At 42.8% G+C, this 23,231-nt stretch overlaps 1 protein-coding gene across 5 annotated transcripts in view; it reads left to right on the plus strand.

Moving 5' to 3' along the window:
• MED13 (mediator complex subunit 13) overlaps window positions 1-23,231 on the plus strand; it is a 246,874-nt gene that overhangs the window by 30,491 nt on the left and 193,152 nt on the right. For all 5 annotated transcript variants that reach the window (XR_011557594.1, XR_011557595.1, XM_070735377.1 and 2 more), the window contains exon 3: window positions 3,291-3,459. Coding sequence is in view for 3 of the 5 variants with exons in the window: in XM_070735377.1 (XP_070591478.1) it covers window positions 3,291-3,459 (169 nt within the window). In the remaining 2 variants the exon portion in view is untranslated. The remainder of the gene's footprint in view (window positions 1-3,290; window positions 3,460-23,231) is intronic.

The raw sequence follows: 23,231 nt of genomic DNA on the forward strand, positions 1-23,231 counted from the left end.
AAGGGAGGATAGTCGTTGACGAAGGAGGAGGGTGATGTGAGGGAAATAAAAAAAAATCCAAAACTTTAAGGCTTAAAAAAAAAGAGGGACTCTGAAGTGGCAAGGAGGAGCACGTGCCTTCCATACACCCGGCGCGAGGCTGCCTCCTATACACTGTGCCAAAGAGAGAAACCTCTCGTCTATATTAAAAGTACAGAATATAGAATAACAGAATTGGAAGAGACCGTGGAAATCTTCTAGTCTAATCCCCTGCTCAGGCAGGAAACTCTATAACCGTGATGGTGATCCTATGGCACGGGTACCACAAGTGAGATGCAGAGCCATATGGACACGCAAGTGCAGGTCCGGCACGCATGCATGTGCCAGGCATCTAATTTTGGGGCCTTCTGGGTCTACTGGGAGTTGGGAAACAGGCTGTTTCCACCCTCCGGAGTGGGTGGGGAAGGCTGTTTTCGTCCTCCCCAGGTTCCAAGAAAGGCTCTGGAGTTTAGGGAGAGCAAAAAAATGGGTCTCCAATTCAACCGGAAGTTGGCAAATGTGCCATTTTCTGCCTCTGAAGGGCTGGGGAAGGCTGTTTTGCTTTGGCTCTGAAGCCTGGGGAGAGCGAAAAACAGGCGTACCATTGCATGCCACGAATGGGAAGTGGGGTACTAAATGTGTATGTACAGGAGGGCGAATAGAATTATAGGTGTGAGCACACATACACATGATGCCCTGCACCCCCCCTCCCCTTTTGGCACATGAAACAAAAAAAAGGTTTGCCATCACTGCCCTATACCATTTCAGAAAAATGATTGTCCAATCTCTTAAAAACTTCCAGTGTTGGAAAATTCACAACTTCTGGAAGCAAATTGTTCCACTGATTAATAGTTATAACTGTTAGGAAATTCCTCCTTAGTTCTAGGTTACTTTTCTCTTTGATTAGGAGAGAAGTAAACTAGAATTGCTTCTTGTCACTCTGGTGCTTTGGAAAATAGTTTGACTCCCTTTTCTTTGTGGCAGCCTCTGAGATACGTCCCGCCTGGTCTTTCCCCAGATTAGCCATGCCCTGTTCCTGCAACCATTCTTAATCATCTTTGTTGCTCTTCTCTGCATTCTTTCTAGAGTAGTAGTAGTAATAACAACAACAACAACAACAACAATAATAATAATAAAAGAAAGTATGGATCATCGACATCGCAATCCCAGGAGACAGCAGAATTGAGGAGAAGCAGCTAGAGAAATTAGTGAAATACGAAGATCTAAAAATCGAGCTGCAACAACTCTGGCATAAGCCCGTGAAAGTGGTCCCAGTGGTACTTGGCACGCTGGGTGCAGTGCCAAAGGATCTCAGCGGACACTTGAAAACCATTGGAATTGACAAAATCTCCATCTGTCAATTGCAAAAGGCCGCTTTACTGGGATCGGCAAACATAATTCGCTGCTACATCACGCAGCCCTAGGTGCTTGGGAAGCGCCCGACTGGTGATGAAATACGAAATCCAGCCTAGTGATCTCGTTTGCTGTGTTGTACTGACATAATACTACTACTACTACTACTACTACTACTACTACTAATAATAATAATAATAATAGGTATTATTATTATTGTTGTTGTTGTTATTACAACAACAACAACAATAATAATAATACCTATTATTATTATTATTATTATTATTAATTAGATTTGTATGCCGCCTCTTTCCGAAGACTCGAGGACTCCAAGTATCAACATCCTTTTTACATTGTGGCGACCAATACTGAATGCGCCATTCCAATTGTGGCCTTACCAAGGCATTATGAAGTGTATTAACACTTCATGTGATCTTGATTCTGTCCCTCTGTTAATGCAACCTAGAACTGTGTTGGCTTTTTTGGCAGTTGCAGCACATGGCTGGCTCATATTTAAATGGTTGTCCACTAGGACTCCAAGATCACATCCCAGTAGTTGATAATACAGTTAGTCCTTGATTTATGACCATAACTGAGTATTGAATTTCTATTGTAAGTCATTACAGTCACAATTTTGAGGCAGGACTGGATCTGATTTTTTTTTTTTTGGTGGCAGTCATTCAGGAAACTTGGTAGTCACTAAGCAATCAGTATCACACTTTATTGACCAAGTGGTTGCACATGCAAGGTATTTCTCTCCAATACAGAGGGTGATCGTTAAGCAAATGAGGCAGTCGTTAAGCAGATTAATACATTCCTGTGTATTGAAACTTTCCAAAACAGTTCATAAAATGGATCAGGTCTTATGTAACAGCCACCTTACGTAGCAATGGAAATCATCATAAATTGAAGACTAGTTATGGTAACAATGAAGGAAAGCTTGAATCTGTTGTGGTTAGCTCTGGCCCAACTCCTGCCCCAAGGACTGTGGATGTGGGGGAGACATCCACATGCTGCAGGCCTGTTTTGCCACCACCACCCCGTGTGGAATCTGCTGATGAAGGCTCCTCTGACCAAGAAGACATGAGTGACAGGGAGGAGGAGAGTGTGGCAGACGGCTCAGAAGGAGATCAATTATCTAGCTCCTCCTTGGATTCAGAACAAGAGTTAATGATACAGCCACGCATGCGGAGAGCGATGCATAGGCAACAACAATAGCAGCCTGTGGGTTTGGCCATTGTGGAGGATTATCTGATCGTTGTGTTTCGTGCCTGCTTTGCTGCCTTTGACCTTTTGTGTGCTGATTTTACCCCGCTTTGAAACTAAACCAGAGCAAAGTGTGTTTCACTTTGTGAAAGAAGAAGAACTGTGAATTGCCTCACAGCTGCAAGCTAAGTATCACAGAACTGATAAGGGACTTGGACAAATTACCAGTTTGTTTGAAGATGAGTGCTCTTTGCTATACAAAAAGAGGGCTTGGTTTAAGTGAATTTTCATTATAAAGAACATTGTTTTGAATTTTCAAACGTGTGTGTGTCTGAAATTTGTACCTGTGAATTTTCAGGAGGAGTCTGCCAGAGAGCCCGACAGAACAGAGTCTTTGTCTCAAAGACCCTGTAGTTTAAAATTTAATGGTGGCTGAATAGAAGAAATGTGTTCATACTTCAGGATAGCAAATCCCTGACACCTGCTTAAACGGAAATATTATTTTTGTTCAAGGGCTGGGAAAAATGTCTTGCTCTGAGACCATGGAGATTTTGCTGCCTATCAGAAAGCCTCAAAAGACAACTTTGTGTATTTATATTTCAGGTGGCCTTAAATGTAACACAAGTATTATTTATTGCCCTTCCTCATGGTTGCTTCACTCTTCACTTCTGTTAAAAGCTTGATATTAATTTTATTTTGTTTAATCCCTGCAGATGAGGAAGATGGTGTATGGGAAAACGGACTTTCCTATGAATGCCGGACTCTGCTCTTCAAAGCAATTCATAATCTGGTGGAAAGATGCTTAATGAACCGGAATTTTGTCCGTATTGGGAAGTGGTTTGTGAAGCCTTATGAGAAAGATGAAAAACCAATCAATAAAAGGTAAAGTATCTTAATTATTGTTTTACTCTGTTTTTTTTCTCCATATCCTTGTGTGTTTTTGTTCATGTGCTTGTGTGTATTAGCATATGAAATACAGGTAGTTCTTGACTTAGTTCATTTAATGACTATTCAACATTACAGCAGCCCTGAAAAAAGTGACTTATGACTGGTTTTTAACACGACTCTTGCAACATCCCCATGGTCATGTGATCACAATTCAGGCGCTTGACAACTATCTTATGCTTACAATGGTTGCATTGTTCCAGGATCATGTGTTCACTTTTTGCAACCTTTTGATAAGCAAAGTCTATGGGGAAGCCAGATTCACTTAACAACTGTGTTACTAATTTAATGACTACAGTGATTCACTTAACAACAATGGCAATAAAAATTGTAAAATGGGGCAAAATTAATTTAAATCTGTTTCTCTTAACAACAGAAATGTTGGGCTCAATTGTGGTTGAAAATAGGAGGAGGTGAACTAATTTTTCACTTAATTGAAAATATTACTTGAAATTAGAACTGATTCTCTCATACTGAAAGAGTGGGTCCAGCAGTCACGTGGGTTGCTCGCTGTCCAATCTGTAGAGGACCAAGCCTTGCCTTTAAAAAGCTTGCTGGATCCGCCAAGCGATCCCCAGAATTCGCTTGGTTCTGCTACCAGTGGGACATGTGGTGGCTCAGGTCCTCTCAATAACACCTGCCCTCTTTCATTCTTCACTTGCAGATAAGTAAATTTTCCAATTGTATTCATTATAGAAGCTTGCCGTTTTTTTCGCGCCAGCTCTACTGGGCTCGGCGGCAAGGGGAGAAGCCGTGGCACGGCTACAGCCGCAAATTTCGCAATTGCCCTGCTCGCGCTGCTGCCGGATTGTATTTCTAAGTAAATCTACTCGGCTAGGAGGTTATTACTGGCAAGTGAAATAAAGAAAAAGGGTTTTTCCTCCGGCGGTATGGGGCACTTAAACAAGCTCTTTTGTTCATCTCCTGGACTTTAGTTCCTCCTCCATTTTTTCGTAATTTCGGTGGAGTGTTTTCTTTTAGCGCAAAGGCCCTCAGCGCCCAGTAATTCCGGCACTTGCAGTTCGTCCACACATGAGCCGCTTGACGCCATTAAATCCACCGCATGGCCCTGGAGTAGGCTGTGAGACCCTCAGGCTATTTCTCCCTGGCTAGGCCTCAAAACCAGCATGCCTTGGTTTATTACTTGTAAATAGGGAGGCTTGGCCTTTCTGTACTCATTGGCACGAACTCTGGTTTCATCCAGATTGACTTTGAGCTGCAGATGCTCCTGGGACTAGGAGCCTGGGCCCCTTCCTCTTGGGAATTCTGACCCGTCATAGCTTCTCCCACCATTTTGGCTCAAGACTTGTACCTGTAATTTGTTCAGGCCATGACTTCGTTTCCCAAGAGAGGCACTTCTTCCAAGGGTCCCATGGATGGTAGGCCTACTGGTGATGAAATTGATACCATCCCCCAGGACTTCAATAAAGTTTTTGCAGCGGCCCAATATGTAGCAGACGCCACTTTGCAATCATCAAGATTTGCAGCAAAGTCTGGCTTTGCTCAACAACCACCAGAAGACTTATGGTTTCACCCATGGCAGGCGGGAGTGAGGCAGAAGTGACAGTTTGCCATGGGTCCTTTGAAACGCAACCTTTTATTTGGCGACCTCTTGGACCCCCTACTCACAGAAACCACTGATAAAAAGAAAGTTCTGTGGCCCACTACCAAGAAGGCTATCAAAACACAGCAGCCTTTTCCACGTCCCAATCATCAACAAGACCAGGGGTTCGCTTTCCACAGGAACTCAGGTCAGTATACCTCTCATTTTCGTTCCCAAGCAGACAGGAACCCCAGGGGCAGCGGATCTCGCTTTCAAAGAGGCTCCTCCTCCTCCTCCAGAGCCTCTACAAAGTCCAGATGGTAATCTCCAATCTATTCCCATAGGGGGGCGTCTGGCCTGGTTTGTCTCCAGTTGGCGCCGTTCCTGTAAGGACCCCTGGGTTATCTCCACAGTGGAATGGGGGCTTCAGTTAGAGTTTATCTCCCTGCCCCCTAAGCACTTCATATCCTGTCCATCCCCTAGATCTCCCTCCTCTCGCCTTAGAATGGAGGACGCAATTCAACACCTTTTGTCCATTAGGGCTATCCAACCAGTTCCTTCTTCTCAAAGAGATCTCGGCTTCTACCCCATTCTCTTCACGGTCCCTAAGACCTCTGGAGGATGGAGGGCTATTCTAGACCTTAAGAGATTTATATAATATAGAAAATATAGAAAATTTAAGATGCATTCTCTGTCATCCATCCTCGCCTCCATTCATCCTGGAGACTTCATGTCTTCCTTGGATCTTACCGAAGCTTATCTCCACATTCCTATTGTTAAAGGCCACAGACAATTCCTTCGCTTCGCCTTCCAGGGCAAGCATTATCAGTATAGGTCCATGCCCTTTGGGCTGTCCTCGGCTCCTTGAGTCTTTACTAAGCTCCTGGGCGCCTTGGCAGCCCATATTCAGGCCACTCCCATCCATATTTTGTGCTATTTGGATGACATATTAATTCACGGTCCCTCTAAGGAGGGCACCCGTTCAGACCTCCAAATTACCATGTCTATCTTACAGGATGATGGTTTCTCTATTCAAAAAAGTCAGCTCCAGCCTTCCACTTCTATTCAACACTTGGGAGCAATCATAGATTCTGGTCTCTCCCAGGTCTTCCTTCTGAGAGGAAGATCAATCTCAAAGAGCTTATCTATCAGGTTAGATCTCAAAGAAAGACTACCATCGTCACCCTACTGGGAATGATGGTGTCCTGCATTGGCATTATCCCATGGGCTCGCCTCCATGCCAGGGATCTCCAGTGACTTCTGTTGCCGTTCCAGAGATCGGGGAACAGCAACGCGGCATGCCTCATCTCCATCCCGACCACCATATTGAGATCCCTCTCTTGGTGGACTTCCTCCGCCCTGGACAAAGGATCTCCCTTCAGGATTCCAGACCAGTTCACCATTACCACAGATGCCAGTCTGACGGGGGACCACGCTCAGGGTCTGATAGCCCAAGGCACGTGGTCAGCGGAGGAGTCATCCAGACCCATCAACTGGCTGGAATTGAGAGCAGTGTCGTTAGCCCTCAAACAGTCCAAAACGCACATCATCAATCAGCGCGTACTAATTCTCATGGACAATATGGCCTCAAAGAGTCATATCTGCAGACAAGGGGGCACCCGGTCTAAGGCCCTGATGCAGGAAATCCTGACGCTGGGTCTCTGGGCAGAGAAACATCTTCAATCCTTATCGGCCGATCACATTTCGGGAGTCCTCAACGTGCAGGCAGACTGGCTCTCCATGTCAACTCTGGATCCAGGAGAGTGGAGCCTCCAGCCGGACTTATTCCAACAGATCTGCCTCAAATTCGGTCACCCATCGCTAGACCTATTTGTGACCGCAACCAATGTTCAACTCCCTCGGTTCTATTCCAGGTTCCCATCCCAGGGAGCAGAGGCAACAAATGCATTCAGAACAGTAATCCACAAGGTCATCCTCGAGAAGGCCCAGGTGATTCTGATAGCTCCTCACTGGCCTCGCCATCCCTGGTTCGCAGACCTGCAGTGGCTGTCCGTCCAGGACCACTGGCGACTCCCCGTTTCGGAGGATATGTTGCAACAAGGAGTCTCTCACCACCCAGACCCAGAGTGGTTCCACCTCACTGCTTGGCGGTTATCCGGCATGACCTAGACCTTCAGGGTTACGACCTTGACGTGGTAGAAGTAATCCTCAAATCCAGAAGAGTCTCTACCAACAGGATCTACGACCATACTCGGTCTAAATTTCACCAGTGGTGCACACAGGAAGGTCTCTCACCTCTGTTCCCATTCACAGAATCGTATCCTTCCTCATGAAAGACTTTCATCATGGCCTTTCAACCAGCACCATTCGACGTCATCTAGCGGCCTTATCTTCGGTCCTGACAGGGCCACGCAGACAACCACTTCGTTCCTTCCCTAAGATACAAGAATTTCTAAGAGGCATCTCAAACCTCAGGCCTCCCACTGTCCACAGATATCCATCCTGGGACTTACCTCGGGTTCTGCATCCTCTCACTCAAGCACCATATAAACCCTTAAGGTCATCATCCTTCAGGTACCTATCTTACAAGGTAGCCTTTCTGGTGGCAATCACATTTCAGAACTGGCGGCCCTCTCCATCCGGCAGGACCTATGCCAGTTCCATACGGACAAAGTAGTCCTTCGCCTGGACCCCACCTTTCTCCCAAAGGTCAGCTCCATGTTTCACAGATCCCAGGACATTGTGTTGCCTTCATTCTGCTCCAATAAGAACTATCATCTCTCCATCAGATGGCACACCCTAGATCTTACCAGAGCTCTACGGATCTACATCCAACGAACGAGACCTATTCGTGGGTCCGAAGCCTTATTCGTAGCATACCACCCCAGATCCCTGGGATCCAGGGCATCCTCAACTGTATTAGGCCGTTGGATTTGAGGGACAATCTTGAAGGCCTCCCTCAGCGTACCAAGAGGTATCACGGTACGTTCCACAAGAAGTGCAGCAACATCAGCCGCATGGGCAACTCAAGCTCCATTGGAGGAAGTCTGCAAAGCAGCCACTTGGGCCTCTCCAAATTCCTTTATAAGGCACTACAAAATTGACTCTCACGCTTCAGCGGATGCTGCCTTTGCCAGAAGAGTCCTTCAATCCGTTATCGCTCACAATAGCCAACTAATCCCTCCCTAGGGACACATCTATTGGGTATGTCCCACGTGACTTCTGGACCTGCTCTTTCAGTACGGAGAATAGGCGTTGATTGCTTACCTGAACACCTCTTCTCGTACGCTGAGCGGGTACAGCAGTCACTTCCCTCCCTAACTTTCCTTTTACCTATAGTTATACCTTTAACCTATTTCTTCCTAATAAGAGAGTAGAGCATCATTCGAGCCATCACTTTCGAGCCTAAATCGCGAATTCTGGGGAAGGGGCGGATCCAGCAGGCTTTTTAAAGACAAGGCTCGGTCCTACACGGATTGGACAGCGAGCAACCCACGTGACTGCTGTACCCACTCAGTGTACGAGAAGAGGCGTTCAAGTAAGCAATCGACACCTATTTTCGTGTGTTTGCAACTTCTTGTAATACATTCTGCTTCTACAACCATTCCTATATAATCTTCCTTTCATTTTTGCATGTGCTGGTATCAATGAAGGCAGAGTTGCTTTTGTATCCTTCCCTTGGCCACTGTCAACTCATAGCTGTCCCAGAGAAGAGATGCAAATAAATGCTATGCAAATGTCTTTTATTAAAATGCTTTTTGGGATCATGACATTAATGCCATGTAGCTATATTGGTCCATTAAAAAAATGGAAAAGGTCATAATGCAATTGAACTTTTCGTTGGGATTGACTGCCAGACCAAAGGAATTTGAGAGCTTATTCATTTTTTTATGATTTAATTGAGAAAATATAAATATATCAGTGTTATTTTTAAATTTAGGGACGTGGGCACTGACTTGTCTTCCATTGTGGACCATGTGTGACCTTCACCGGCTTTGTTTTAAAGTCATATTGAGATTATGGATTTTTGCAACTGTTCAGTGTATTTTTTTTCCTTAGGGAAAATGCAGAAAGTAACTTGTGGAGTTCTTGGTGTCATTTGTATTTTGAAAATGGGATGTTTTGCATGCCTTTAGAACATTCTTGAAGGAAACTCATGTGGTTATTTCATTCAGTGCTTCCAGACCTTGTGGGTGCTCCAATAATGGAGATTTTAAAGAAGAGATTGGACAACCATCTCTCACTATCATGGTGAGCCTGTGGCACATGTGCTGGAAGTGGCATGCAGAGCCATCTCTCTGGGCATGTGAACCATTGCCTGTTACTCTTCTGGTTTCTGGTGTGTTCATGCATGCTGCCCAACTGGTCTTCCATTTTCGGGTGTGCATGCACATGTGAAGACCAGCTGGCCAGTGTCCATGCACTCTTCAGAAACAAGAAGATCATTGTAAACACTGGTATAGGGTTTCCTTCTTGAGCAGGGGTTGGACTAGAACAGGGGTCCCCAACCACCGGGCCGCGGACCAGTACCGGGCCGCGGGGCATGTTGCACCGGTCCGTGGAGTCAGCAGCTGCCGGCCCTCATGCCGCCACCCCCTCCCTCCAGCGCTTCACCTCCCGCCAGGCAAGAGGCCTCGGGAGGCAGGTTCTGCCGGCCACAGGACGATGGACGGGACAGAGGGGCGGGAAGGACCGAGAGGCTCAAGCCTCTTTTGGCTTCTGCCGCGGGGCACTTTTGCGTTTTTGGCTGGGGGGAGGCAGGAGGGCCAGCCTGACACCCTGTCTCCAGCGCTTAGCCCCCGCTGGGCAAGAGGGCTTGGGAGGCAGGTTCTGCCGGCCACAGGGCGATGGCGGGAAAGAGGGGCGGGGAGGACCAGCACCCCCATGCTTAATCCCACCCCCAACCACACCCCTTTCCGCCCCCACCGGGCCATAGAAAAATTGTCTTGCTGAAACTGGTCCCTGGTGGAAAAAACATTGGGGACCACTGGACTAGAAGACCTCCAAAGTCCCTTCCAACTCTGTTATTTTGTTCTTTCACCGTAATTATTTTGTTAGAGAGTCGCTTTCCACAATTCTTATTGTAAAATGTGCAGCAAGAACTGTTTGTGCATTGCTGAATGTTGATTGGATGTTAGTTCCTGATGTTTGTTTAATATTTTAGGATAAGCTCTTAAGAGATTTTTGTGTGGACGTGGCAAAAAAATGCTCAGTGTGAGAAATATGAATCAGGTTTTGTCTATGAGTTCCCTTGCTCAAGATTTTTTAAAAAGTTGCATGTACACCTTTTATGTAATCAGAATATGTTAACAATGCCAATTACAGTGTTTTATTAAAATTCAAGTATAGCTTGCACCGATGTCAACCTGCCAAAGAAACATATAGCTATGATGTGAATTCTTAACTAATTTACATGTGGCATTCTTCAGTGTAGTTTAATTTGGCAGGGTTAAGTGTTGCTTGTGCATAATAGTTTTATGTAATTTCATTTCTGTAATTGTGTTAGTTTTTTCCCTAGTTTTAAATGGATTAAGTGTTTTTTCACAAGTAAAGTATTGAGTAAATGGACTGTATTTAAGAAGAATGGAATGGAATAGGAATAAATTTTTTTTTTGGCAAATGTGGTTAAATACACAAGGAATCTCTCTCTGGTACAGAAACATTCAGTGTACTGAGTAAGAAGAGATTTTTAAAATAACATTAAAATGAATGATTTAAGGTTACCAAAGATATTAAGCATTGCCAATGAGATAACTATGCAGGGTTCTTTAAAAAATTATTTATTCATTTATTCATAGTTTGGTAGTTAGCAGATGAAAGAATCTGGGCTGACACAATAAGCAAAATAGATGAGAGATAGGTAGCCCTCGACTTACGACCACAATTGGAATCAGAATTTCTGTTATTAAGAAGATGGCTGTTAAGTGAGTCGGGCCCAATTTTATGACCCTAAAAGTTGTAATGGTTAAATGAATCATGCAATCATGAAGGGAACCCAGCTTCCTCCATTGATTTTGCTTGTTGGAAGCTGACTGGGAAGGACTCAAATAACGATCACATGACCCCTGGATGCTAGAGCCATTGTAGCTAGATGTTGGGTGCCAAGCCCCTTGATTTTTGCTCACATGATAGCTGGAATGCTGTAACAAATGCGAGAATCTGGCCGTAAGTCACTTTTGTAGTGACTTTGTAACTTTGAATGGTCACTAAATGAATGGTTGAAAATAAAGGCCCATCTGTACATTAGAAGCCAGAGAAGAGCATAATTTGATCATAACAAAGATCCATCCCAATTAGCATTCTGTATCCACAGACATCTCACGTTTCAGAGTAAGATGCCTTTAATATGACTTAGGACCCCTGAGAGTATAGCTATCATGGCAATTAAATACCTTTTCCTTTAGGCCTTTGAAAGCAACCAAACTGATGGCCATGTTTACACCCTGTGATAATGAATTCTATAGAAGAGGGGTGTCGAACTGAATTTCTTTGAGGGCTGGATCAGCATTGTAGTTCTCTGCAGGCTGGTCCGGAGATGTGTTGGGGGGGGGGCAGACAGGATACAGCAGGGGTCCCCCAACTTTTTACACAGGGGGCCAGTTCACTGTCCCTCGGACTGTTGGAGGGCCGGACTATGAAACAAACCTGTGAACAAATCCCTATGCACACTGCACATACCTTATTTTAAAGTAAAAAACAAAATGGGAACGTATTATTTAGAGGGGGGGGGGAGAAGTCTGAAATTCATATATGTTTATGTTTTGTTTTTAATTTTCTTTTGTTAACATCTGATTGGCTATACAAGGTTTTCTTGGCTTATTGAAAAATGTATAAAGAAAGAAGGAAGCATTTTGGCATAATGGTTAATAAGTTAGAAATATAATTGGTGGTGTACTTTTTTGAGGAGGGAATTTAATTAAAAGAAAATGAATGTAACTGGATGACAAAATTAGAAAAAAAACTTTTGCAACTTTTTTGATGATTGATATTAGTTACTAACAAAATACCGCATTTTATTCATGGAAAATTAGATGGGCTCCTGTCACTCACCCGCGGGCCGAATAAATGGCCTCAGTCAGTGTTCGACAAACCCAGGTGCCTGGTCGCCAGTGGCGCCTAGAAAATGTTGTCTGGCGCCTAGAAAATGTTGCCTGCTGTACTGTATGTATACAGTATATTTTTCCCGCCTTGTGTTTACGCCCAGAAATGGTACATCTTGGCTTCCGTAGCTCCGCCCATCAACCTCGGAGCGAGCTGCTTTCCCAGCGTCCCCTGCGCTTGCGTGCGTCTCTCCCTCCCCCCCTTGCCTCCATTCCGCCTCCTACTCGAACCCCTTCACTCCCCCCCACCGCACACAGACGCTCCGATCTTGGCCGCTCACCCGCCTTCGGAGAGAAGCGGAAGCCCCTCCCCTCCCGGCGTGAGGTTTTGTTCATTCCTCCTCCGGCCGCGTGCGCGGTGACTTCCGACCAGTAACCCCTCCTCCCCCCTCCCCCCCCTCACCCGCGTCCCCGGCCCGGTCTCCCTTTCCTTCTTCTCTGTTTCGGTTTCTGACTAACGGTCTCCCCTCGGATCCCGACGGGAGTACAGCAGAGCCGGCTCGGCGGAGCCAGGCCTGCGCCGGGGGGGAGGGGGTGAAAGCGATGTCAGGTGGAGACTCGGCAGCTGCCGCGGCCTCCCCTCAGCCGTTGCCCTTCTCGCTGCCCAAGCCTCCCCCCCTGATGCAACTGAACCCCGGCGAAGGCGTGCGTCCTGTGGGACCTCCCGGGCCGGAACAGTCGCCGAAAAGCGCTCGCATGGGTGGCCGGCCGGACTGGCCTGCCGGGAAACCCGTCAGTCTTCTGGCGCCTCTCCTTCCGCCGCGCGGGGAACCCGAACCGCTCCTTCCCTTCGGGCCAGTAATCTCAACCACACCGGACTATGGTGTGGTTGAGATTACTGCATTGGCTCATCATTTTCGTAAACAGCTATCTCCACCTGAAAGTGATGACCAATGCATTCACTCACTCCTCAATGAGTGGTATGAGTTTAAGGTCCTTGGAAAAGGAAAGAAACTGTGTGAGCTTCTGGATTTGGCACTCTCCAACACCGAGAGATTTCCAGTTCTGGGAAACCTGTTGTCGATTGTAGCGGTGCTCCCTGTCTCAACCTCATGTTGTGAAAGAGGATTTAGTTTGATGAACATGGTCAAAAATAAATTCAGATCAAGGATGCAAGAAGAAAGTTTAAGTGACTTGTTTATGATCACCATGAATGGGCCATCTGTGAAGGCGTTTGATCCTGCCAAGGCTGTGGACCACTGGTACTTCAGCTCTAAAATCACAAGGCATGTTCATGGCCACAAAACGCAAAGTGAAAAACACTAGAATGTTGCCTAAAATCTAAAATATCAAAATATAATATTTATTATCTTTAAAAGTAAAATGTTGTTTATAACGTTTGTAATGTTTTTTTTGTTAAATTAAAAACCAAGTTTGCTTAAAAAAAATTCTGGCTCCTAAATTTTTTGGCTGGCTCCTAGATTCTGAACAACTTTGTCGACCCCTGGCCTCAGTGGCCCGCAGGCGGCCCGTGGCCCATAGTTTGGAGACCACTGGGATACAGCAGCCTGCCAGCAAAAATGGGGTGGGGAGCTCCCTGTGCCCCTTTTTTGGCATCCTGCCGGCCAAAACAGAGTGTGGTTTCCTCCCCTGCAGTCTGTTTTGGCTGCCAAACACACTGCTGGCTAGTCCTATTTGCTATTTGTAGGCCGGCCTCGAGGGCCAGATTTAATCACCTTGCAGGCCGGATGCTGCCCATGGGCCTTGAGTTTGACACCCCTGCTATAGAATAACAGTGTGCCGAGTTTTAAAAAGTGACGTTTTTGCAGAGCCACTGTCTTAATTTTAAGAGTACCATTTGAAACTACCGGTTGCCTTACCTATTCAGATGATGGTAAAGGAATCTGCTTTGCAGAGATGGCTAGAAGATAACCCATGCAATAATGCTCTATTGCAGTTGCAGCTCTGAAGAAAAGCAAATAAAGCTAGAAAGCCGACTGCACAAGGGGGCATTTTCAGAAAGCAGGGCTATTTATTGGACAGTGCTGAAGTGGAATTCACTTAAACTACAGTTCAGATTCTATCTTAGATAGTTCTGCCTTTTAACCTGGAATGCATTGTAATGAAAAACAGCAGGTATATAGTTCTGAGTGAAAGCAACAGGCATAAAAAGACAGAAAGAGCAATTCCACTCAGCATCTGCTTTAATTACTCTTTTGCTCCCTTCATCTTTATACAACAAATCCACACAAAAAAAATGCAATGAAATGAGAATATTAATAACTGAAAATAGGAGAGAATTACGGTACTTTGATTTTCTGATATTTTGATCAGTAACTTTTCCATTCTCTTCTATCTTAATCTGAAATCAAAAGAAGCCATTCCAACTCTGGGTATAGAAACAAATTAAACACCTTTTACAAGTCGTAAATTAAATATCTTTTTCAAAACAAAAACCAGAGCAGTTCAGTATTATTATTATTATTATTATTATTAATAATAATTATTATTTATTAGATTTGTATGCCGCCCCTCTCCGCAGACTCGGGGCGGCTCACAGCAACAATACAAACAATATATTACAAATCTAATAATTAAAAAATCATTAAAAAACAAAACATACACACAAACATACCATGCAAACTTGTATATGCCTGGGGGGAAAGGCATATCTCAATTCCCCCATGCCTGATGACAGAGGTGGGTTTTAAGGAGCTTGCGAGGGGCAAGGAGGGTGGGGGCAATTCTAATCTCTGGGGGGAGCTGATTCCAGAGGGTCGGGGCCGCCACAGAGAAGGCTCTTCCCCTGGGTCCCGCCAGATGACATTGTTTAATCAACAGGACCCGGAGAAGGCCAACTCTATGGGACCTAACTGGTCGCTGGGATTCGTGCAGCAGAAGGTGGTCTCGGAGATATTCTGGTCCGATGCCATGAAGGGCTTTATAGGTCATAACTAACACTTTGAATTGTGATCGGAAACTGATCGGCAACCAGTGCAGACTGCGGAGTGTTGGTGTAACATGGGCATGCCTTGGGAATCCCATGATTGCTCTCGCAGCTGCATTCTGCACGATCTGAAGGTAGTCTTTAATTTATGACCACAATTGAGCCCAACATTTCTGTTGTTAAGTGAGACAGATGTTAACATGAGTTTTATCCCATTTTACAATCTTTCTTGCCACAGTGGTTAAGTGATGTAGTGCAGTTGTTGAGTTAGTAACCTGGTTCTTAAGTGAATCTGACTTCCCCATTGACTTTGCTTGTCAGAAAGTCACAAAAGGGGATCACCTGACCCTCACACGATATTGCAGCTGTCATAAATAAGAACCAGGAAAGCCTCTGGATGGTAAAAAAACGGCCCAATGGGTGTACTGGAAGTCCGGAGGCTTCAATGAGGCCCGCACGCATGCATGGGGGGGTTGTGTGCACGAGTGCACGGGGGAGGGCATTGCATTATGGATGTGAGCACACACACATTTATTTATTTATTTTATTTATTTATTGTTAGAGTTGGAAGGGACCATGCGGGTCATCAAGTCCAACCCCCTGCCTAAGCAGGAACTCTATAGCATCCTAGCCAAATATCAGTCCAATCTCCTCTTAAAAATGTCCAGAGTATTGGAGTTCACAACGTCCGCTGGTAGGTTGTTCCACTGGTTGATCATTCTGACCGTCAGGAAGTTCTTATTTCCAGGTTGAATCTCTCCTTGGTCAGCTTCCAGCCGCGGCCCTCCGGTGCCCTGGAGAATAAAGTGATCCCCTCCTCTCTATGGCAACCCCTCGTATACCTGTAGACTGCTATCATGTCCGCTCTGGCCCTCCTTTTGTGCCTTTTTGGCACCCAAGTAAAAAAGACTCACCATCACTGATCTAGGGAGGTTCTTCAAGAATTTCCAGCAACTGATCTTCTGGATATTTTTTGTTCCTTGTCGCTTAGGACTTGTAATATTACGATTGCTCTGAGGGAACATGGGAATTTGATCGAGATACCACTCCTTTTTCTTGGCCAAAGGCCATCTAATAAATACCTGCTTCCTAATCACTTTTCACTTGCAGTGCCAAGGATATCTTTTGTGGTGGTTGTTCTCTTCTCGCTTTGTAAGTTTGAACTTGTGGTTAAAATGTCATTCCTTTGCTGTAAAATGGATTTGGTCTTCACACCGAGGCTGTATGAGCCCTGTTATGCTGAGCTTGACTCTCTCTTAGATTTTTCTTAATCCCACCTTTATTCTTTTTATAAATAACTCAAGGCAGCAAAAATCACTTTGTACGTCTTCCTTCTCCTGTCTTCTTCACCAGTGTTTCCCAAACTTGGCAATTTGAAGATATTTGGACTTCAACTCCCAGAATTCCCCAGCCAGCAAATGCTGGCTGGGGAATTCTGGGAGTTGAAGTCCAAATATCTTCAAGTTGCCAAGGTTGGGAAACACTGTTCTTCACAACAACAACCTTCCGGTCACAATTCAAAGTGTTGGTTATGACCTTTTTAAAGCCCTTCATGGCATCGGACCAGAATATCTCCGAGACCGCCTTCTGCCGCACGAATCCCAGCGACCGATTAGGTCCTTCTCCGGGTCCCATCAACTAAACAATGTCGGTTGGCGGGCCCCAGGGGAAGAGCCTTCTCTGTGGCGGCCCCGGCCCTCTGGAACCAGCTCCCCCCAGAGATTAGAACTGCCCCTACCCTCCTTGCCTTTCGTAAACTCCTTAAAACCCACCTTTGTCGTCAGGCATGGGGGAACTGAGACATCTTCCCCGGACCTATTCAATTCAATTTATATACGGTATGCTTGTATGTATGTTTGCTTAAATAATGGGGTTTTTTAATATTTTAAATTGTAAATTATTAGATTTGTCATGAACTGTTTTATTGTGTTGTGAGCCGCCCCGAGTCTACGGAAAGGGGCGGCATACAAATCTAATAAACAAACAAACAAACAAACAAACCTTATATAGTGTGTTGGGCTGAGAATCTGACTGTCACCCAGCTAGTTTGCAATGCCTAAGGTGGGACTAGAACTCACAATCTCCTGGTTTCTAGCCTGAACCAAACTGCCTCTCTTTCCTCTGCTACCCAGGCTCTGATGACAGATAGGAGCCTAAAAATGTCCTGTATCTTTAAATCTATAGCATAAAACTATTTTTAATGCAAAATTGCTACGGAGGGTGGTGGGGTTTCCTTTTATCAGTTTTGCAATGTGTATTTAAAACAATATATATATTTTTGTAGTACATGAGATTCATTTATTGGACTGCTTCCAGGCGTGCTATTAAAATATTTTTTAAAAAGATAAGTTCTTAAAAACCACAGGCTGTTTAGATATTAGTTGTTTAAGGGCAATTTAGTTCTGTAAATGAAGATATGCCTTTCCCACATTAAAGTGTAGTTACTCACTCCTTTCTTTGAAAAAGAACACTATCTCACCTTTAAAATAAATTCATGTAAAGTTTGCGATGATGATTAGATAAAAGGCTTAATGAACAACTCGCTGATCGTTGAATGAACAGAAATAATTAGACTCTTAAGTATCTTTATACTTAGCCTTCACCCTTCATATTCCCCATGGACACAGTAGTCTGAAGAAATTATTAGGAAAACAAATCCCCAAAGTGAGACTCAGTTTTCCTTTAGGAATTCTGTGCTAGCTTAATTCCAGCCACTTTTCTTGCACAGCAGTCTTCCACTGAGAACTCCTGTTACTTGGAGACAGTCTTGGTTTTATTTTGTTTCTGAGAAAGATACATGAAACTTTTTTAAAAAAAGCGAAATGTGTACAGACTTGTTTTTTTCTAATCAAAGGAATGTTTTGTGCAGGGGAAAAATCAGGACTCCTCTATTTCTTCTCTGTTTAATTAGATATTAAGCCCACCCTCCCCTAGGGGGAAATTAGAGTTGCCTTGCCTGAGCTGCTTTGAGTTCTACCTCCTCCAGCTTCAAATTATCCTGCTGTATGGAAAAATAATTGTATAAAAAGAACTCTAAGCTATTCATTTTGAGAAGCGCAGCTATATTAGCCTTTTGTGACAAAACAAGATTTCACGGCACATTAGGTATTAACAAATGTATTAAGGCAACTTCAGATACATGAATTATGCTATTTCTTTAAAAGTGCGATGAGCCCTCTTGTTTACTTAATCTATACAGATAATCCTTGATTTACAACAGTTGGTGTAGGGACCATTCCAAGTTACAAGGGCGCTGAAAAAAAGTAATTTATGACTGTTTTTCACATTTATGGACTGTTGCAACCTTCCAATGGTCACGTGATCAGAATTTGGATGTTTGGCAACTGGTTCATATTTATGACGGTTGCAGTGTCCCAAGATCATGTGACCCATGTTTTGAAACCTTCTGCCATCAAAGTTACTGGGGAAGCCAGTTTCACTTAACAGTATGTCAGGGTTCCCAGTTACATCCCTAGAAAAGAAAAGTGTTGATTATGACCTATAAAGCCCTTCATGGCATCGGACCAGAATATCTCTGGGACCATCTTCTGCTGCACGAATCCCAGCGACCAGTTAGGTCCCACAGAGATGGCCTTCTCCAGGTCCTGTCGACTAAACAATGCCGTTTGGCGGGACCCAGGGGAAGAGCCTTCTCTGTGGCGGCCCCGACCCTCTGGAACCAACTCCCCATGGATATCAGAGTTGCCCCCACCCTCCTTGCCTTTCGTAAGCTTCTTAAAACCCACCTCTGTCGTCAGGCATGGGGGAATTGAGATATTCCCTTCCCCCTAGGCTTATCAAATTTATGCATCTTTAAATTGGGGTTTTTAAAATTACTTTTAATATTAGATTTGTTTACATTGTCTTTTTTACTCTTGTTAGCCACCCCAAGTCTGCGGAGAGGGGCGGCATACAAATCATATATACACACACACACACACACACACACACACACACACACACACACACACATATATATATATATAAATATATATATATATATATATATATATATATATATATATATATATATATATATAAATAAATATAATAAAGATAGATAGATAGATAGATAGATAGATAGATAGATAGATAGATAGATAGATAGATAGATAAAACCTCCAAGTCTTGCACAATATTTGACAGGTCGTCCTCTACTGACAACCACAGTGGAGCTCAAATTTTCTGTTGCTAAATGAAAAAGTTATTCAATAAATTTTGTCCCATTTTAAATTTTGCTCCCTTTCCTACCACCGTTGCCAAGCATCCAAATTCTGATCATGTGGCCGTGGGGATGCGGCAACAGTTGTATGTGTGAAAAAAAGGCTACAGGTCACTTTTTCAGTAATGTAACTGTGAACAGTTAATAAATAAATACTGTAGTTGTAAATTGAGAACTACTTATGTACTAACTTGACTGTAGTGTTTCTCACTTAGCAACAGAAAATTTGGACTCAATTGTAGTCTTAGGTCAAGGTCTACCTTTGTACATATTGGCAGGGGTGGGCTACTGTCTGGACAGGGGTGGTGGTGTAGGGGGAATGCAGTGGGGTAGCAAAAATGGAGCTCCACCCCAGAGCACCCAATTTACAGTGAAAGATGTTGAAAGAAAATGTAGGGTGTCCTGCATAAGCCACGCCCACAGCGTGGTACTAAAAAATTTGATAGCCCTTCACTGCGTGGTGGTCGGCTTAAACTGGAAGATGGGCCCTATCATGGTGTTTCTTTAACATTTTAAATGCATTTTAAATGCATTTACTTCAGGTAAAATATCTTACTTTAGGGAAACAATTAAAAACTGTAGAGTGAAATTTAATGGCACTCTACTTACAAGATTCGGTTGAAATTAAAAGAGGTTGCTTGTCATTGCTACTTGATGGAATGGCTGTGCACCTGGAAACGGAACAGAAGTGCCTACAGCCATATATTGCACAATTAGGTTGGGTATAATTAGATTTGAAAATGGCAGAACTAAAAACTCCCTGTTTTCTATCTTATGAATATTTAGTTTTATAAAGGCAAAATTGTCTTTCTTCAGCTATTTTTTTTACAGTAGAAAATAGAATAGAAGAGAACAACAGAGTTGGAAGGGACCTTGGAGGTCTTAATAATAATAATAATAATAATAATAATAATAATAATAATAATAATAATAATAATACAACAACAACAACAACAACAACAACAAACAGGTCTTCTAGTCCAACCCCCCTGCTTAGGCATGAAACCCTATACTATTTCACACAAATGGTTATCCAGTCTCTTCTTAGACTTCCAGTGTTGGAGTGTTCAAAACTTCTGGAGACAAAACTGTTCTGTCGGTTAATTGTTCTCACTGTCAGGAAACCTCCTTAATTCCAGGTTGCTCCTCTCCTTTGATTAGTTTCCATCCATTGCTTCTTGTTCTACCCTCAGGTACTTTGGAGAATAGTTTAACTCCCTCTTCTTTGTGGCAGCCCCTGCGATATCGGAACACTGCTATCATGTTACCCCATAATCCTTCTTTTCATTAAATAAAGGATTAGAAAAATGTACCCAACAATATTTAGAGATCTTCTTCTGATCACTTATGATAATAGAGATAAGTATAACATTAATCAACTTAAAGTTTAACTAATTAAGTTACCGTATATACTCGAGTATAAGCCGACCCGAGTATAAGCCGAGGCACCAATTTTTGCCACAAAAACTGGGAAAACGTATTGACTCGAGTATAAGCCGAGGTTAGAAAATGCAGTGGCTACTGGTAACTTATAAAAATGGAAAACAATAAAATTACATTAATTGAGACATGTTTTAGAATATTTATTTTAAAGAAAACCAGTAAACTAGCTCTGTAAATTTAAAAGAGGGTAAACAAATTAACAATATTAACAATAAATTAAAAAGTAAAAAAAGTAGCTCGATCAGGAACAAAGCTAAAACCTAAGAGTTAAAATCCTTCAAAACTGGATTCCTTCTCATCATTAATTGGATTTACATTATTGTTCTGTTTTTATATATGCTGTGAGCCACCCTGAGTCCTTGGAGAGGGATTGCATACAAATCCAATTAAATAAACAAACAAACAAACAAACAAACAAATAAATAAGTGTATCCAAAGAAGAGCTTCAGCATTAGCTGCTGTGAGGTTATCAGCATAGAAAACCAAATAGATAGATAGATAGATAGATAGATAGATAGATAGATAGATAGATATAGATAGAAAGATAGACAGACAGACAGACAGACAGACAGAAAAATAGATAGATAGATAGATAGATAGATAGAAATAGATACAGATAGATAGATAGATAGATAGATAGATAGATAGAAAAATAGATAGATAGAAAGATAGAAAGATAGAAAAATAGATAGATAGAAATAGATACAGATAGATAGATAGATGATAGATAGATAGATAGATACAGATAGATATAGATAGAAAGATAGATAGACAGACAGACAGATAGAAAAATAGATAGATAGATAGATAGAAATAGATACAGATAGATAGATAGAAAAATAGTTAGATAGAAAAATAGATAGATAGAAAGATAGACAGATAGAAAAAGAATTCCTGTCTAGCTCTGCCTCATAACACATTATTAGATCCTATCCAAGCAAGGACAGCAACTACCACAAAATACCTATGCAGAGAGAGCAAGGAATAGTTACTCACCATTGCTTTTCCCCCTCTCGGTTGGAGCAAATGGCTGCCTCTGCGAGAGGGGACAAAAGCTGGTGCCTCCTCGCTCTGGCTCAAGCAATGGCGCCCTCGTGTGGTGACTTTGTCAATGACCCGAGTATAAGCCGAGGCTGTGTTTTTCAGCCCATTTTTTGGGCTGAAAAACTCGGCTTATACTCGAGTATATACGGTAAGTCTACGGAAAGGGGCGGCATACAAATCTAATTAATAATAATAATAATAATAATAATAACAACAACAACAACAACAACAACATGTAACAAACGTCTGAATCTTATGGGTAGTCCTTGATTTATGACCACCTTTGAGCCCAAAATTTCTGTTGCTAAACGAGACAGTTGTTAAATGAATTTTGGCACATTTTATGACTTTTCTTGTTATTGTTAAGTGAATCACTACAATTGTTAAGTTAGTAACATACTTGTTAAGTGAATTTGGTTTCCCCATTGTCTTTCCTTGTCCGAAGGTTGCAAAGGTGATGTGACCTTGGGACACTGTTATAAGTGACTTGTTATATGTAAAATGTGAAAAATCAATAAAAACACATTTTGGGAAAAGTGTTTTTTCCTGGGCCATTGTAACTTGAATGGTCACTAAACAAAAGCTTGTTTAAGCTTCACTTAACAGCTGTGGCAGGAAGATTGTAAAATAAGGCAAAATGCACTTAACTGTCTTGCTTAGCAATTTAAAATTTGGACCCAATTGTTATTTTAAGTCAAGTTCTACCTGGAATAAACACGCACACACACACACCTGCAAATCAAGGAAGTCTATTGTTGTATATGCTTGTTCACAATATTTCAAAACAATCCTTTAAATTGTTTAATGAAACACGATCTATACAGAGCTTTGAACAGAAGTACAGGCAGTCCTCAACCATTAAAAGTTATGGTCTGCAGCCTCTTTTATACAGCAAATCAGCATGCAAAATGTCATTCATGCAAACTCCTGTAGGATTGCAATTAAAAAAAATTGAGATGTGTGCCCACAAAATATTAAGCTTAAAGCAGGATTATAAATATACACATCATAGGAGTTAAGCAATGGATGAAATTTGAGATGGCTGCAGAATGCAACCAGGGGCAGACCAGTTTTCTCTCATGCAGGGTAAGTAGCTTTACTCAGATTCCATATCTCTAATTAGTGTGTTGTAAGAATTAATTAAATACATCTACTTCTGGAAAAGGCTGTTGAAAGATGTATAAACCAATGAAAGTATATATCTTGCACTTTGAGTAAATGCACGCTTTGAGGGTTGTTTCATGTTGCGATAAGCTGACATGAAACTTGGGTAAAGTCCTAGTAAGAGTTTGAATTAATGACAGCAAAAAAAAAATAGCGGTAAGGAAGATTGCAAGTGGCATATATTTGCTTTTAACTACTGTAGGAACTTGAATATCTTCAAAAATAAGTCAGTGTTGTAACTTAAGTTGTTCTTATTACTAATCAAAGATATACTGTACTGAGCATCTAATGTAAAAAAAGATATCAGCTTTACTATGGTTTGCACAGTTTATTTCGTTTGTTTCT

The sequence above is a fragment of the Erythrolamprus reginae genome, chromosome 1, assembly GCF_031021105.1.
Source record: "Erythrolamprus reginae isolate rEryReg1 chromosome 1, rEryReg1.hap1, whole genome shotgun sequence".
NCBI classification, from domain to species: domain Eukaryota; kingdom Metazoa; phylum Chordata; class Lepidosauria; order Squamata; family Dipsadidae; genus Erythrolamprus; species Erythrolamprus reginae.